The sequence below is a fragment of the Thermobia domestica genome, chromosome 13, assembly GCF_964235325.1.
Source record: "Thermobia domestica chromosome 13, izTheDome1.hap1.1, whole genome shotgun sequence".
NCBI classification, from domain to species: Eukaryota; Metazoa; Arthropoda; class Insecta; order Zygentoma; family Lepismatidae; genus Thermobia; species Thermobia domestica.
The window spans coordinates 177,457,997-177,477,489 of NC_137466.1; the positions used below are offsets into that span (position 1 = coordinate 177,457,997).

Consider the following 19,493-nt stretch of genomic DNA (forward strand, 5'->3'; position numbering starts at 1 on the left):
GTTTAGAAGTAAATGCAGAGAAAACTAAATACATGGAAGTGGGTCGGGACCGTAATACGGCAAATTGTGGAGGCGTTAAAATATTAAATAATACTTTTGATAAAGTGAATACTTTCAAATATTTAGGATCAATATTAACAGACGAAAATCATATTCACGAAGAAATTAAATGTCGACTAAAAGCAGGGAATTCGTGTTACTATTCGGTTCAAAATCTCTTGTCGTCGCGAATTCTGTCGAGGAATTTGAAGCTTAAAATATATAAAACGATAATCATGCCTGTTGTTCTGTATGGTTGCGAAAAATGGTCGCTTACTCTGAGGGAAGAACATAGACTGAAAGTATTTGAGAACAGGATCCTGAGAAGAATATTCGGACCCAAGAGGAACGAGAATGGGGAATGGCGGAAGCTTCATAACGAGGAACTACATAGTTTATACGGTTTACCCAACATTGTTAGGGTCGTCAAGTCTAGGAGGCTTAGGTGGGCAGGTCATGTAGCTAGAATGGAAGAAAGTAGAAACGCTTTCAAAGTCTTGACTGGTAGACCCATAGGAAAACGACCATTAGGAAGACCTAGGCGCAGATGGGAGGATAATATTAAGATGGATCTCGCAGAGATAGGAATACAAAGTAGAAACTGGATCCAATTAGCTAAGAATAGAAGTCAGTGGAGAGCTTTTGTGAACACGGCATTGAACCTCCAGGTTCCATAGGCCATAGAGTTAGTTAGTTAGTTAGTTAGTTAGTTATTATTATTATTATTATTATTATTATTATTATTATTATTATTATTATTATTATTATTATTATTATTATTAAGTATTCTGCCTTTTGGCATGTCCTAGGACTAGTGAGGTTTTTTCTTCTTTTTTATTTCTTTCTTATTTCTTTCAGTTTGGACTTGGAAATTTTCATTAACAAAAGTAAAATCAAAATAGTCCAGTACTTCAGTGTTTTCTTGTGGAATAATTTCACGTACATATTGTATCTAATTTTTTACATATTCTGTGCTGATTCAATCTGGCAGCAAAACTGTTTGAAATAGTCGTCTCTGACAATGTTTTATGAAAGAAGGAAATAGATCTTAAGCCATGCAATTCGACATAGTGGTAAAAACACTCTTTGCAAGGTAACGTCCTTCCCCAGAATAGTCTTTATTATGTGCATTGCAGTTAGTTCAAAATCAAATATCACTTTGTCTACATTAGGGAAAAACTAATGTATTCTATACACTTCTTAGTCAAAACATTGAAAAGTTCCTCGTAGCTTCTCTGATTTTTGTTTTCCATCAAGGCATACACTGAAACCACTGTCACTTCTAACGAAACACGGCTCACATATATTATAATTGCAAGAATCCGCACAGGGACTAACGAAAAATTACCATACATAAACTCAATGTAGTTGATTCAGCAAGCTGACATAAGGAAATATCATCTAACAATATTATAATCCTGGACTCAAGAGTGAAAGTCCATATGGTTGTGGAGCAAATCCGATGCAAACATATGGCGTCTGATTGAGCATGAAAAGAAATGGACATCACCAACATTTAAGCTGCTATGGAGAGCTAGGAACTATGGAAGAGAAAACTTTGAATGTCGCTGAAATGAGAGAAACGTGGTAATGAAGGGGAAGCGGAATATCTTACAAAAAGTGAAAGTAAGCAAATCAAAACTAACCTAACAACAATAAGAAGGACAGCACGAACTATGAAAGACCGTAGTGTTATCTGTAACGTAGTGTTGCCAATGCAGCAGAAAGTTGATATGTCAGAAATAGCACAATAAACTAGCAATTCGGCCACCAGAAAAATGCATAAGTAACGCAAAAGACAATAGGAAAGACTGATTACACATGTGTGACAAGGGCGGATTATATTTGTGCATGAACATAGCACGCGAGGGAAGACAATTAGAGAATAATACCCACCTGTTGAAGTTTAGCTGCAGCTTAATGACAGTGAATAATGAATGAGTGGTCAACACACAAACATTTCTCTAAGTGAACACATCGGACGAAAGGAAACTCTCAAGACTCGTCCCTACAGCATTCGAAACAATACTCGGAAGGTGTTTGGGTGGCTCAGGATATTCACTAGAATAGCCACATTTGAAGAATGCAAAGCGTATCAAATTTTTTAGTCGTCTTCTGGAAGACTAGTAATGAACAAACGACTGAAGGCGGAGAAAAGTCTCGCGTTGCCACACTTTAATGCTAGATAATAAGACCAATGTATCGGTGATGAATTTAACCATGTTTATGAATGGACAAAAAAAAAAAAAAAAAAAAAAGAACACATCAGCAGGTTGGACAAGACTTGTGCATTTCGCAAGCATCAGTTTCTTAGAGAACTCAATATCATAAGGAATTGTCGCATTATAAAAATAATCATCCTCGTTTGCTGCCTAGTTGTCAATCAAAAGGAAAACACAATCCTTACTCGGTAAATCGGGCCACAAGACTTCCTCCAAAAAGATATGCAAATCCAGTTTGGTCATACTCGCTGCTCTATTTGCATATGCTTTCACATTAGAGAATTCAGTGGCCATGCTCGCTGCAACGTGACTACTGGGCTCCGAAACAAGAACGTACATGTGTGGAAGCAGTGTGCCATTATTCCAATCATTGGTATAGTCATATACGAATGCGTTGTGGCGGCGATTGAATCCATGGCACCAAACTGTCTCGCTGCCCTTAATAGCACGAGTTCTAGCTGAACGTAACTCTTTATCAAATCTGGACTGATCTGCTCTGGAATCAACGCGTGCTTTCTAATGAAAGACTTAATTTTATTAAACTCTGCGGCGGTTATTTGAACAGCTGCGGCATCAACATCGACTTTCATACTAACTTTATGTGCAATCTTGCACGAAAGTATTATTATTTGTTTGACCCATGAATTGGATCTGTGACTAATCCTCGTAAATAGTCCCGTAATTTTGTGCACATTTTCTTTGGTGGTGCTGGAGCATATGACGAACTACCGTTTTCGTGGTGTTCAATGATTGGTGAACTTTATTCTGGTGGCAGCGTCGTTTCTTCTGGTAACGCTGGATCATCATCGAAATCACTTTCAATGTACACATTATCTGTGCTATCATCGTCTATAATTAATGTGACAAGCACATTCACAATAACCTCACCCTCACACAATTGAGTTTTACTCTGTTCATTTTGCTCGGCGTTGCCCGAGAATTGACATGGGCAACGCCGGAGGTCTTGCCCTCTGTTATTTATTTCACTCGTTCTTGTATGCGCTTTTGTTCGTTATTTCGCTCATAGGCATTGCTCTTTAACTTTATTTCTTTCCGTGTATGTCAGTTGACCTGCGAATCAACAGAGATGGCAACGCCGAAGGTGTTGCTCTTCGATATTTATTTCCCTCATTCCTTTACTTTTAACAAAGGCATGGAGACGGAATGCTGAAGGAGCTTCTTGTTATTTATTTCTCTCATTTCTTTATTTTGAAAAATTACATAAATCTTATTCTGCCCATGTAAGCCAGGTGGCACAGAAAGAGAGACACGTTACCTTTCGTTATTTATTTAACACGTTTTTTTATTATTTTCAAATTGCATTAAAACATATTCTTCCCGTGCATGTCAGCTGGTGCAGGATTGCCCAAGGTGCTGTTCTTCGACATCTATATAACTCATTCCTTCATTTTCAACGAAGGTGTAGGGGCGGCAATACCGAAGGAATGCGAAGTGATAGTAAGTTGGAAAGGGGGAGACGATATTACCGATTTTTATCATTACACTTTCGTTGAAATGAGTATCCTGTGGAAGAAGAGGCGCATATAAACATAAACCAATTCCCTCCCAGCGAAGACGGTGTATTTCAGCTAGTAATAAATATAAATTCATAAATAAAATGCTAATTACTTCTTCCTGACAAACAGGTTTTTGTACATTGGATATTTACAAATGTTAAAATTTCATGTCATACAAATATGCACATCCATAATAAATTTCCGAAATTTCCTTAGCTAGAATACAAGACAAATCTGGTTCGGCAAACAAATTCAATGCCCATCGAAACTTACTGCCCTGGGCCATCAACCATTTAGCCCCATGCGCAAATACGGCCTTGTTCATACATATTATGGGTTGATTTGGATAACGGCTCATTGTAACCAGTCTGAAACCTTGCAGAATAGATCGTTTGTCTTTTTAGTTTTTGTGTCATGTTTTACAGAAGTAAGTAGTATTCTGTACATCAGATTGTTTGCGGTTCTTCCATATAAATTTATGATTAACTATTAGTAAGATCTATGGAGAACCTTTCCTGAAAATTTTAAATTTGTTACATGAACCCCTGCCCAAATCAACCCCTCATATACATACAAACTAAATCCGAAAGACCTGGACTCAGCTTTAATTCATAAATGCGTAGTGAAACACAATACACAGTATAATCTACCATACTTCCTTTCGCTTAGATTCTCACTAGAGAATATGGGGTTCAGGTTGTCCTATGACTTCACGTCTTGTATACTCTTGTTATTGAAAAGTGGTGCGTTGGCATTAAGTTCTAAACAAAAAAAAACTAATGAAATCTTAAATTTCTACGTCCCACGGTTATGCCGGCTAGGCTAAAGGAGACGGTGATGATGACAATTAACGAAATAGTGGAACGAAGAAAGTGGTAGGAAACGGAGAACCCCGAGAAACCCACGCACAGGGTGTTTGTTCACCACAAAGTTTACTTGGTGCAAGCTGGGATCAAACCAAGTTCTACATGCAGAGAACATTATACAAGTTCTCTCTGCACGTCTACTCATTAGCGCACGCACCTTTGGTCCACGTGATCGATTCCCGGTGGGGAAGCATTAAAATTTGAGCACATTACGGTGGTTCGTATTTCACCTTAAACTGTAGGTACATGCCTCATATAGTCTCTGTGCTGAAAAGAGATGCCAAATTCGAATAATCAAACAAACAAAAACACAACTCAAATTTGTTGCACTCATTAAGTATTTAATAAGTTATAGATGCATATTCAACTCTGTAGGTAGCCAAATTTTTTGTATAATTAGTATGATTACTAACATAAGAAAGAATATACAATTAATAATGTAAACCAACTCATATATGCAAACAATATTTTAGATAAAGAGTCTTCTGTAAAGAATAAATGCACAGAAATGACTATACTTAGAGTATTTATTTGTGTGTAAAAATTTAAGTAAAATATTTTATCACACAATTACAACTGAGTTCCTATTTTAAATGAAAACCATTTGTCATACTTCAAAATTTATAAATAGTGTATAGTCAATAGCAGTATGGTTACATACTCTTTACAATAGTGACAATTTCATAGAAACTACACTCGCAATTCTTTACTCAACATCATCCTACCTCTTTAACATTTTCCTATATTTTGCGTTTTTGTCTTCGATAATGTGTCATCCTTATGCCCTATTCAGCTCCATATTATTTTATTTATCATGATAACGACTGTTTCAGATTATAATATTTACAATACCATGCACAATATAATATAGTTGAAAAGAATTTAATGTACGACTATATGTGGATGATCATATAAAAAGTTTTAATTATCATACAATAAAACTTCACAATTACTTAAAATAGTTATTATATGGGAAGATTAGCCAGCTTGGAGCTTAGCCATATTAAAATATTCACCTCAAAAACTACATTAAGTTACGAGATGCGCACATTTTTGCTCGACCTTAACTCAAAAATTAATTAAATATCACATAAAAATATATAAAACATGAAAATAAGACTTCAATAGATACAAGTAATCATTTGGTTCACCTAATACTTACAAAAAGCCAATCACAATTTTAAAATCTTTAAAAATTCTTTTACGAAACATAAATAGGAAATGTACACAGTACAATAAGTTCTTTAATACACAGATCAAAATACATTTTTTTACATAAAGATCAAACAAAATTAAATCATTTCCTTTGTATGTTGGTTATAAGAAACTAGGTTAACATCAGCAAGACGAATTGCACGGAAAACGTGACTTACTTCTCGCAACCAGACTCCAATACTGCCTGCTAATGGTTCGCACAAATCACGAATAGATTTTGATATATTATATAAGAATATCAAAAGAGGTTGAATTATTCCGTTGAAACTTGTTACTAACAAAGGTTTCAGAAAATAATCACTAACAATTTGGATTAAACCAGTAAATGGACGAATAGTATTTACCAAAAGAAATTTCAACAACTGCAAAAGAAAAGATGTTACAAATCCTATTCCGATAGTAAGAAATCCAAATACTTCAGCCCAAATCTTTGTCGAATAATATTCTGCATTGTCTACTAAGTGATCTGTTAAAGCAGGAGGTGGGTTATCAGTGACACAATAGTATGATGAGTTGCCGTAATCAAAATAGTATACTTCAAGCCTTCTTGTTAGAGACTGTGCTGAAAATCCTTGTTCGGAAAGAGCTTTGTTACGTTGTTCATTATTTAAACTCTTAAAACATCTGGAAGCGTCATGCGTTTCTAGAGATTTGTCTTGCACTGAATTAAAAATAATCTTCTTTGGTAACAGCCTACTATCTTCTTCATCCACGCACATTTTACTTAGTACTTTGTTTGAAGTTTTGGTTAAATTCTCTGGTTTATTACAAAGAGCTTGTTGTTTTAAATTCATATACATTTCTCTTCCTAGTTCGTCTGGAACAGAGCAAGTACGCTTGATATTTTGTGTATTGATCGATCTATGAATATCACTATCAGACCTACTACGGTTAGGAATCATTTCCGATATGCTACAAGCTGTAATTGTTTCTGTTTCAGTACTAGAGCACCGATGTTCACAATAGTTGCTACGAGTTGATGTCTCGTCTAAACTTTCTGGTAAAATATTACTACGGTAAGTGATACAGGGATCCGTAGATAGTTGGCACGAACAGACTCGACTGATGGATTGTACTTTTTTGCAAGGAACTTGAAGCTGTTTATTTTTTGTCTTCACATTTTCTTGGTTAACAGTCTCCCTGCTATCTTCAGTTTTACGTGATATTGTAATGCCTCCCTTCAAGTCACATTCCTTGTATGTTTGACTTCCTTTCGAGCTTTCACTTGCAACAGTATTTATGGGTTTGTTGGCATGCATCAAGGACTTCGAATTATTTTTATCTATTGAGATTATATCTTTACTATTTTCTGCTTCTTCTTCAGGTACGCACTGATAATGATAATGTTTTGTGCGTTCTTTCTTGATTGCTTCTTGTGGTTTGTTCAAACTCTGACTTTTATTATCTTGTGATACCTCATGACCACTTTGAGTAGCATTTCTTTGGACACTGGATTTCTGACAATGTTTTGCATACTCTGGTAATTCGTGTACATTTTGTTCAGACTTGTTATCTGAATTATTATTGGTACTATATTGAATTTTTTTGCCATTCTTATCTCCTTTCCTGTGGACTGAAGGTAGAACCGGTAACTTCTTTCTTTCATCGGTAGTTGGATGTGCAGTAGTAGGCAAACTACGAACGTTAGTATCAGATACAGTTTGTGATGCATCAGATTCACTGGATAATTCATCATTCTTTTTATGAATGGTTTCTTTATCTTTAGTATTACTTTTCGATACTTCACTATTTTTAGCTCTTTCACCTGAGGTCGTATCTAACAAATAACTTAGTATATTTCTGTATGAACTTACTGAGTGTGGAGTTAACTGAAGAATTTCATCAGATGTATTACTACCACTAGTTGCATGTGATATATGTTCAACGTTTTCCCTCCCTTGCATTGCCTAATCATGAACTATCATTTGGCTCGATTATCTAGAAGCAATCTAAACCCAGGATCTTCTCATTTTGCATCGTCACTTAATTTTCTACCATTAGTACAGTTGTAAGTATATGTGAAACGATTATAAACAAGAAGAAATTTTCTGATTTTATGCATCTTATAGTACAACTTCCAAAATAATAATACCATAGTACGCTAAATATATAACTCTTAATTTTAATACTTCATACTTCCTTTAGATATTTTTATATCATATATTCTGTTACCTTTTACTACGAACATTCCAATGTACTTAACGCTGACAGTTTAATAGTGCTGTTCACATCACAGAATATTCACCTCACAACATTTATTTCTTTTCTTTCTTCCCAGACATGAAGCTCAAAACCAACAAATTTTGATTGTAAAAAATTTAAAATCAAACATATGGTTTACACTATACAAAGAAAATTAGTTGCAGATTAAGAATAAGAGAACAGTTTAACGTGCAGGTGAAGTTTAGGTACACCACTCGAAATAATTGTAAAATTGCATTTTTTCACAAATTTCCTTCTTATTGTCCTCTAAAAGATTTGCACTGGGTGACATAACAATATCTCAATTCGCCTGGATGAAGTACAACGGGACTATCAGAAGTAACTCTTGAAAATGACAATTTGTTCGCAATTTGCATATAAATACGTCCGGACATATCTTATAAAAATATAGTGCAAAACACAAAACTAACCTGTGGTCACTAAAACGTACGAAACTTGTCTAATCGAGTCAGGGCAGGGCGAAGTTAAGTGAGTAAAGGTAAGTGGGAAGGGATGTCCGCAGGGAACAGGCACGTCAGCGACCTAGGTTTGCACATAAGTAAAGATAGTGAACTATGTGGGTTTTTGCAGTGTTACGAGTTTCTATACCACTTGTAATGGTTTCACACTAGTAATATTATGCATGTAAACATAAAATATATCTTTTGTACACTGCAGAAGTACCCCCGTCAGCGAAAAATAGTTCCTAGTGCAATCATTTTTCATATACACTCACTTGTCGTAACCGTCGTAAAGCATTTGTAATGATCATCTTCCTATACAAAGTATTGAATTTTATGTGTAAATTTTGCAAAATGTGGTGTGTTGAAGCTTGACCAGCATCCACTCTAATTAAACTTTACAGGTAAAACTCAGGAATTCAGGAAGAAAGAGTAATGTTTATAGATTTATTTATATACGCGGAGAGCATGTAAGTCATATGTGAACATAAAAACAACGTTTAAAATTGAGGTTCATACTATGAAAATATAATGGAAAATTATCTTGTATGGCGACTATCACTTGTGTATGTTTTCATTAGAAAATGATTATGCCATATTTTAGGACAATTAATGAAATATATATTAATGAATCAGAATAAAATCATTGAAGTTGCATTTAAAAATATATTTTTAAAAACTCATCTTTGAAAGCAAACTATCCTTTGTAGATTTCTTCATGAGGAATAACTTAGGTAAATTATATTAATGTTAATTATTTTTTTAAAATCAAGTATGTTCAAAGTCCCCTGAGTCATTTTAAAGATATTCGTCCAAGAAGAACTTCCGTCTAGAGTAAAATACTTTTTTTTAAATAAATAAATAAATGAAAATGACATACCATATTATAGGGTTGTTAAGGTATATTGCTTTAAGAGGCCTTCCAATAAGTAACGAGACGTGTATCAAAGGCACACTCGTAGATTGACATGATCCTCCTGATGAGGGAATGTTAGGGCTATTGGTTCCGAGACGTAGTGAATACCGTAAAAGACATTGCATGTACTGAATATCTTAGTTAGTCATTCGGACACCAAGATTTAAGTGTTGTAACTTCTCGCCTATGAAAATAGATTCAGATAACATTATCAGTTCTACAAAATACCCAGAACATCCATGCTGCCCCATCCCTCTGAGTAGCGAATACCAAAGATGACCCTACTTGTGAGTTAGTAAAATGACTACATTCCCGAGCAAATGAAAGTTGGCCAGCAAGCAGTGGAACCAGACCAAGATTTAAATCTTACCTTTTCCTTTTCATTACGCTTTGCAAATGAATCTGATCGTTATTTGTTATGGTAAGACGCAGATGACGTGATGTGTGAACTCCACTTTCAGTAGTGGCGCTAGGATCAACTAGGCGGTCAGAACACTTTCCGCTTTCTGTTTGGCAAGTCGCTGTTGCCACGTTGAAACCCTACCCCTCTTCCCCGTCCCTTCTCTCTTCATTTTATCTAAACGTCAAAAAGTAGAAGGACGAAAGAGTCTTTTTACTCAAGATCATTTAATATTGTGTTGGTACTAGATACAAAATTTGTTTATTTTGTAAAACTATTTTCAGACTAGCGCATGTCTGTTAGTATCTATCTTCCGTGTAGCCATTTGTATGAGTTCTTTACTCTTTTTATATACCGGCACGTTAAGGTATGTATTTTGCTGTTCCATTATTATAATTGATTTAATTTCCCATGCACTTCGTTAAAACAAAGACCACGGACTACGAAAAACTTAATGATGCAGTAGACTAGGCTTCCTCAATCTATTTATTTTATATCACGACCCCCTCTTGCTTACGACCCTTACAACTAATTTCCTGTTTATAAGTTTTATTATTATTATTATTATTATTATTATTATTATTATTATTATTATTATTATTATTATTATTATTATTATTATTATTATTATTCCTTTTCCTTTCTTTCCCCTCCTTTTTTTTCTGCTGAGAAGAACGAAATGAACCGTAACTTTTGAGGCAAACGTGTCATCTGAGCTCTACAGACTTAGAAGAGAAACTGAAGCACACCACATGGTTTGTTCTTTCGTCGGCAGCCGTCCTGTGTTGGGTATCTTAATGTTAAATGTGGCAACTCATCTCTGTTGATAGTCGTGTTGGGGGTGGGTATGGGTAGTGTGTTTGCAACTCCTATTAGTTGACACTTTCTTGTAGTCTGAAAAATAGTGTTGCAAAGTTGAGAACATTTCTCTACGTGGACGGAGTGATGGAGAAAGGTACTACAATATTATAAAGCAAATTTGTTCTAAATTTCAGAACATATTTGGAGCATTGTGTGTATTTTAAGAAAACTTGGTATTTACAAGACTCTTTTGATTACTTTCAACAACTATTTTAATTTCATACAAATTTACTACATACAGTATGAGGCGTTTCAAATTTAAGGACAAACTCAACATCTTGCCAGGTTATTTCTTTGTCCAACGTACAATAATCATAACAGAAATTTCAATAATAATAATAATAATAATAATAATAATAATAATAATAATAATAATAATAATAATAATAATAATAATAATAATAATAATAATAATAATAATAATAATAACTAACTGAAAGAAGTACGTTTTGTAGAGTTCTTCATTGTGAAGAAACTTTAAAATGCATTTTTCCCAATGTAACTCTTTGTTGAGTTCACCATTACTACCCGGGGTGCTTCAAATGTTTTAAAATACTGTACATTCAATACATGTATTGAACACTAATATTTGATTTATTTATTTAACAAACTTCCTGATACAGCCTGAGACACCAATTTATACTGAAAACAGAAACAACCTATAACAATATAAGACGAAGTTGAAGGAAGTTGACCCAGTGGCTGCACTAAAAAATATCATTTATTTACTTGATGGAACTTGAGGAAAGCATCTGGAGAAACCTCAGACAGGACAGATAGTCTTCGGATTTAAATCTGGGATCATCACATTAAGAAAGAAGATCGCTAACCACTAGCCTATATTTTTGATTGATTGATTTTTTTTTTTTTTTAATATTTAGCGTCTTTTTCAGCAGCGAGACATTATGGGACGTGGACCTACAGGTTAATGAGGAGTCCGAACCACACGTGCTCCCGCCGATAACCGCCTAGGCACGAGCTATGTACTACCCTACATTTGTTCGTTAAGCATTTCCCTTTTAAAATATCGGATTTCCCTCGCATTCCTGCGAGTAGCATGTTTTCAAGTATGTTTTCTATAGGGAATTCGAAGGAACGAACAAAATTTCGTATAATTATTAGAGTTCTATTTTGAAATAAGGATTCGTATGTTCTGATATATATATATATATATATATATATATATATATATATATATATATATATATATATATATATATATATATATATATATATATATATATATATATATATATATACTCGGAAATATATTTGTATTTCTTATTATTTTAATAAAAAATTGTATTTTCGTTGTGAATGCAAATTGTGGGTAATCCTTTATCATGTGGGACATTGTTTCATTTTATCTTAAAAAAAAACAATAAAACACAGAAAAACGAAATTCAAATCAACTTAAATCTTAAATTACTATAAACACAGCATCTTTATTTTGACATAACACAATCCTATTGTTCGCAAAATCATTCAATTGTTGTGTAATATAATGCACTTACTTAAATAACTATTCCAGAGAAGCAATATACTCCATCATGACTAAATGATTGTCTTCTCACATTGTTTAAATAGGTAATGGGTTGACTCCCTGTGGGAGCTTATGTTTTCAATCCTAAGTTAAGCTGCCTCATAATACTCGCTTACATTCCCTTGCTATAACGTTCGCTCAGTTCCTTTCCTGGCTAGAAAACAAATCTTGTTGAAGCATACTAAATGAAATAAAAAATTACCTATAGATTAAGAGAGTTTAAAAAGTTTAGGAACCAGTTTTATTCATAATTCACTGTAGAACACCCTTGTGTCTATGTGGATAGCGTACGCGCCTTTGGCGCGGAAGACCCCGGTTCGAATCCCGGTAGGAGCTCAAGTGGTTCGGATCCCAAGTTAACCTGTAGGTCCGCGACCCACATACTCTTGCTGCTGAAACGGACGCTAAACTCAAATAAAAAAGAGTATATCATAACCAATTGTATTTATATTCATTATAGCTATATAGGCCTCCTCATTGTTCAGCCGACAAAGAAAAGGGTATATTTCTCGAGTACGACTCGACAATAAAGGGGAAGGGAATAACATGAACACAAAAAAATTAAACGTCTTTTTTTCTGCATTAATAGCACAATATAGTTCTTATAACAACAGTAGAGTTCATAAATTTGCAACACTGTTTTTAGTTCACATATTTTCCGTCGATCTTGTCATCTGTGGCGCACTTATAATATGATCGTTGGTCTCCAAAATGAAAACATTTCGAGTTTGTGAAGATAACAAAATTATCCATAGCTTCATAAATCCGTCTGGAAACCCCTTTATGGTTATAAGGTTATAGTACACGGGCGACTCGGGTTTGATTCCCGTTCGAATCCCATGTCAAGGTGTAGATTTCATGTGTAATATAAGCTTAGTCAAATGAAAAGACGTTAAAATTCAACTCAAATCCATCTGGTCTGATCTCAACTTCAAATTGTAGAGCATGAATGGCGCTCGGACAAGAGGCAAAAATTGCGACAAAGAGTACCAATCTCTTCTGTATTTTGAGAGCTCCTCTGTGGTTAAGTGGTTAGCGTACGCGCCTGTGGCGTGGGAGACCCGGGTTCGGTTCCCGGCGGGAGCTCATGTGGTTCGGATTCCACGTTAATCAGTAGGTCCACGTCTCATATAGCCTCGCTGCTGAACGGGACGTTAAACTCAAAATCAACTCAACTCAACTCTTCTGTATTTTGGAACAAACCGCTCTCAATGGTTGGGTTCTTTTAACTTTCTCTTTGGCTTTATTGCCATTCGGAAACTTGATAAGTCATCTAAAAGGAATGAATCAGCACGTTTACTTTTGAATGTACAGCTTAACATGTTTCCCATGTCCAACCTAAAGAAGTACATTAACAGTATACAAATAGATTTGCTGGAATGCGACACAACTTCCAAGAGACTGATAACCAACTTACGGAGTATTAAGGAATCCATACCTTTTCAGTAAATGTAGATAATATATACAGCATATCATATAAATTTTTATTAGTAAATGTCTTGATGAAGGAAAATACTGCATAATATTTACCTGTGGGACAACGCTCTTTATGACTCCATGTGTGGGCAATGGTTCCTCTTCTGTGAAGTCTGGAATTACTTTATCATCGTCTACAGTGGCACCAAGTACTTGAAGTTCAACTCCAGTCTTTGCATCTTTCTTCTCACTAGAAAAAAAAAATCAAATCTTAAATTTAATGTCGCACAGTTATATCCTTCAGTATAAAAGAGACAAATCACGAATCAAAATATATGGTTATAAACAGTGTTCGAAGTGAGGAAAAAGCACAGGCGGTATGTTTTATTACGATTTTAACTCAACATACCGGCTATTTAAGTAATGTCTTGATCACTGAAAAACCAGAGACGATATGTCCTCATTACTGAAAAACCAGAGGCGGTATGGCATACCACCGCATACCGTATCACTTCGTAATCTCCCGGGTTCAATCCCAGCTCCCGCCAAGTGAACTTTGTGGTGGACAAACACCGTGTGCGTGAGTTTCCTCGGGGTTCTCCCGTTTCCTCCCACTTTCTTCAATCCACCATTTCATTCATTATTTCATCATCACAGTCTCCTTTAGCCTAACCGACATAATCGTGGGACGTAAAACTCAAACATTTCATTTTCTGGCTGCGCGCCTGGTGTAGACCCTTATGCGTAGTTTTCGAGGAAATAGACAAAAAAAAAAAACAACTAAAAATTGACCTGCATGATACCACTCCATCTATTAAGGTGAAACTGATGCTTAAGTATAAAGTAATCAAACTCTTCATTGTGTCAAAGAAAGACAACAGATTAATAGCTATAATTCATTTTGATTGTAATTTACCAATTTAACTTTTAATTTTTGTTTTATTATGATATTTATCAAGAATAAAACACGTTTTAATCGACACATCACATCAAACTGAGCAAAATGACATGCTTCAGGTTAAATTCTGATGTGTAGTTTTCGAGAAAATCGAGCAAAATTTATTTTCATGGCATTAAAAAGTACGGCATTTTTTGCCAATGCCGACTTGATTCAGTTGATATAAAATATTTTTTTTATTCTGCTGGAGTTCATTATTTATTTATTCATTAATGAAAAATATACACTGTTAGAGTCTTTCTATTTCAAGCGTGCCCTCGGAAAATATGTGAATCATATTTCGCCCGACCCCTGCCGCCCTCTTACGGGGGAAACTCTCTTTTTGCTTAAGGCAAAAAAGTAAATGACCACGGCTGTGTTGCCAATTTGTCATTCCGTCCTTTGGTATTGATGACTAAAAATCGTAGGCTATTTAGAATGGCTAACAAGACAGTGCACAGCGCAGTGCGTGAAATAATTCATTGTGACAATGCTTCTGCATCCCACAATTGAAAGATCTTGGAACCAGCAACTTGTCCTTCCTTTTTGGAGAAACATATGGGAAAACACACATTGATAGCAATGCCAGCAGGGGCACAGTTTAAATAGATGGTTGACAGGAGCGTAACTACTATGGCGCGAAACCCTGCAATGCGGGGAGCGACACTTCCAAGGGGGCCTTCACCCTTGCCTCCTAATAGATCGAATCAACTTGCTTTTCAGTTTTGTACTAGTCATCAATGTTTTATCGACACTCCGCTTTTTTCAGTTATCTTTGGGAGGCTTGACGTGTAGTTCAAGCACCGCGAACAAAGAAGATATTGGTTCTTCGTTTCCGGTGGAAGTAATTTGCTTTGTGAAACAGCTTAAATTTGAAATAAGTGTTCAGAATTCTGTGTTTGACCTAACAAGGCTTTTAATTGTGAAATATGTCATTGGCATCTAGCTTTTCAGAACTTATAACCGAATATTTGTTGTTTTTGACGCTCCCTGTCCCTGTTAGTTCTGCGGAGAGGTCGTTCTCAAAACTGAAATTTATTAAGTTAAGAGAAATCTATTTGAGAAGCACAATGGGCCAAAATAGATTAAGTAATCTAGTACCGCTCTCAATAAATGCGGACGAAGCTGAGAAAAGTATGTACGAAAGTTAGTAAAGGATTATATTGTGAAGAAGAGCAAGAAGGAAACCATTTAGGGTTGCCATATTACACGATTTTAGCGGATACCACTGGATTTTCAGGTTCTATATTCGTCCCCCGCTTAATAATCTCTTAATCACAAAAACTCATCCGTTTTTTGGGATTGGAGAAAAATCTAAGCGCCCAGCCTCCATTTTTTGTACTTGTTTAAAGTGTTTTTTTACACTCATCTTAATGTAAACACATTACGCATATAGGCGATTTAACATATTTTTGGGGTAGTAATTTTGTGGTTCTTTGACGCTTACGGCATGGGGAACATACCTAGAATATACTAGGCACGTTCCCCTCGTGCATGCGAGGCATGTGTCTAAGGGCGGACATAGACTGTGACTATCACTTGCCATCCATGTGATTTCTTTCTCAGAGGTACATAAGGCACATACTGGACACATTCCCATGTACCCGAAGGAACATGATAGGCATATGCCTGCTATGTAATTGTGCAGTTAGGGATATTGAAATGATTTTGTAGGTAGAGACTAAATGGCGGTCCGGGCGAGTGTTTTATCCCTTCACCATTTATTACAAAATTCTAATTATAAATGTCTTTAATTTTAAGATTAAGTAGTGTCTTTCCTTAATGACCAGATGAAGGGATATCGATGTTTTGCCGGGTGTCCCTTCCATTCATGGCAGCATACAGAACACTGGCAAAGTTTATAGGTGAAATTGTGGATAACACCCTCAGCTCAAGGCAGCCTCGCAAGGTTTTCAGTTATAGTTGGGATCCCTAGTCCAGTGCGACATAGGGTTTAGGAAAGGTGTACTCCTAGTCAAATGCGACCTCAGAGCAGGTGATGGTTAGTTGATCAGTTGGTCGACTGATGCCAGGTCCCTCCGTGGTTGAGCTTTTATGTGTCCTCTTCGGGTCCTTTTGTGAGGTCCGTCTCCTTTCGGGTTCCCTCGGTGTCTTCCGTGTAGGGATGCGCACGAGTCGAGACATGTCTCGAATCTCGACTCGACTCGACTCGAATTCGAGTCGAGATTCGAGTCGAGACACACTTTGTAAAATTCGAGACGAGTCGAGACAAACGTATTTCTCGACTCGAATTTTCGAGTCGAGACTCGAGTCGAGTCGAGACAGCTGCTAAAAATCTCGACTCGACTCGAATGTCTCGAAAATTTTTCTATAATTTTTAATATTATTTCGAAGAAAGTGCTCGCACAGAAACACTCGGCACGAGTATTTCGGAAACTGCAGGACTTGTCAGGTGTTCGAGGAGTGCTGTGGTGATTGTCTTCAGCAAGTGGCGAAACCAAGGGGAAAAGACGTCCAAATGTCGAGGGGTTGGGTGCCCCCACCTCATTACAGATGTGGAACGTTCTAGTCTGGGCAGATTGGTAAAATAGAACAGGCGGCGAACTGCGTCGGAACTAAGATCAGAGTTTAATGCTGGGCAAAGTACAAGTGTATCTGAACTAGTTTTGTCAAATTTCCGGAAATTTTGAACCTGTTTTTTTTTAAAAAAAAACGTTTTTTTTCGATTTTCTGGAAAAATTGAAAAAAAATATGTTTGTATTAGGTTAATTTTACTAGTAATGATATCTTTTTTTTTTCAAACACGGTTCAAAAATTCAAGTTCAAAAATTTCAATATTGCGAATATTAAAAAATAGCACTCGAAAATAAAATTATTCCAATTATTATCTATATATTAAAATACTAGATTTACGCGTATATATTTCTCCTCACAGAAAAGTTTATATGTTTGTCTCCAATCCTTTCAACAATGAGACCTCGAACCCACAAGTGCTAGAAATGTGCCGTTTTCATTTGTCGATTCCAAATTTTATGTAAATTGTCCAGTTCTAATTGAATATTTTTGTAAAAAAAAAAAAAAAAACATGGCCATTAGTTCTTTATTGTATTTATAGGGATACACAAGAAGTACTGTGGGGGCGCGGTGGCTCAGTGGTAGGACGTTCACCTCCGGTGCATGGGGTCCCTGGTTTGATCCCAGATCGCGCCATGTGAACTTTGTGGTGGACAAACACCATGCTCGTGGGTTTTCTCGGGGTTCTCCCGTTTCCTCCCACTTTCTTCATTCCACCATTTTATTCATTTCTCATCATCACCGTCTCCTTTAGCCTAACCGGCATAAAAGTGGGACGTAAAACTAAAGATATCATTTCACTAGAAGTACTGAAATTTTTGAAAAAGTAAAACATCATACCCTACGAGTTATTCCAACATCACATAGTTGTATATAGGGGTTGTATATCTGTCAGGCGTTTGTTTCATGGCCAAATGATAATGAAAACGAAGGATAACCATTTGTCCAGTCTAAGATTAATCTTCATTGTTTGGAGAGGTTTTTTTTTTTCAATAAACATCGTTTATCACTGACATAATTAATTGTGTGTGTACTTTATTTACTTATTAAATAATGCATGCAAATGCATGCATACACGATATGGGCATTCAGTAAATGGATACTTGAAAATTTGAACTCAATTATCTATACAAGCCGGCTACGAGTCTTTTGTTAGCCGGCTACGGGTGCAGTGCAAACTACTCTTTGGATTGAGCTTCTTACCGGATGTGTAGCCTACCGAAGGACCACACAGATGTTATCGAAACTATTGTGCTTTGTGTTTTTTTGTATGCTTTGGCAGAAAGTTCTGTAGATATCGAAGCCCGCCAGTGAAGCCATATCTAGCATCTTGGTGCTAGATCTAGCATAATTCACTCCCATCTAGCATCTAGCATCTTGACTTTAGCATCTTGGCAAAATCTCATTATTTCCTCTGGAGAACAGAAAAAGAACGAAAATTTAGATGACTCACTGAGCGTTGGGAATTATCCTTAGTTGAAGCGATGGTTGGAGTAATAAAACCAGTTAGTATTTCCGCTGTTGTATTGTAGAATTCACAGAAATGTTCAAAAATAAGCAAAACGTGACTTTGTACTGTACAAGATGTTTACTTACTCATAGTTTTATTATTGTCAACTGAACCCTGAGTGTCTGGGATGTTTCTGTCCCTTCTCACTTTACAACTTGAGAGGGGAGGGGGGTATGACCGCTAAAAGAAATGCTTCAGTGCTGCGTCGGAAGCGGCATGTTTTGTATATATTTCTTCCCCTGATTCTCTTTCCAATACAGAGAACCGACTCTTTAAATGAAGAAAGAACCCTGAACCCTCCCGAAAATGCAAAAATGAATGATGCGTACAAATAACAAATCTATGGATGAATCAAATAATGCAGATACATGAGAAGATGATGACGTGTGTCTTGTAATTGTTATATTAATATCCACTGGATTAAGTGAAAGTATAAAATGGATTTGATGACTGCCAAATTGACGTCACCTTGGTAAGTCATTATTTTTTAATATTTAGTAATATTAAATTAGATTATAGTTTAGCGTCGTTTTCAGGAGCAAAGCTCTACAAGACGTGAACGTACAGTTTAAAGTCGGATTTGAAACACATGAGCTCCTACCATGAATCAAACCTCGTTCGAGAAAGGCGCTTACGCTAACCACTTAGCAACGGGGAGCTCAACATTTAGTGATATGTATATTAAGTTGTAAAATTATATTCGTTTAATTTTCACTAATATAATCTTCACAATTTAAAGCATTCGCTAGGCACGCTATCTTGTTTAAAAACAAAAAGGCTATCTCTTATGTTTCCGTCTCGGGGTTAGACTGCGGGATGATAGAAATCCGAAAGAGATGTTTTTATTATATTT

The 19,493-nt window shown here is 35.9% G+C and overlaps 2 protein-coding genes across 3 annotated transcripts in view; both read right to left on the minus strand.

The window, feature by feature from the left end:
* LOC145667436 (facilitated trehalose transporter Tret1-like) overlaps nucleotides 1-19,493 on the minus strand; it is a 77,113-nt gene that overhangs the window by 12,261 nt on the left and 45,359 nt on the right. For both annotated transcript variants that reach the window (XM_081734916.1, XM_081734917.1), the window contains one exon: nucleotides 13,773-13,908. In XM_081734916.1, coding sequence (XP_081591042.1) covers nucleotides 13,773-13,908 — 136 coding nt within the window. The remainder of the gene's footprint in view (nucleotides 1-13,772; nucleotides 13,909-19,493) is intronic.
* On the minus strand, nucleotides 5,189-8,099 carry LOC145668791 (uncharacterized). Its single transcript, XM_081736955.1, has one exon. The coding sequence runs from the start codon at nucleotides 7,761-7,763 to the stop codon at nucleotides 5,937-5,939; it is 1,827 nt and encodes a 608-aa protein (XP_081593081.1). The 5' UTR covers nucleotides 7,764-8,099; the 3' UTR covers nucleotides 5,189-5,936.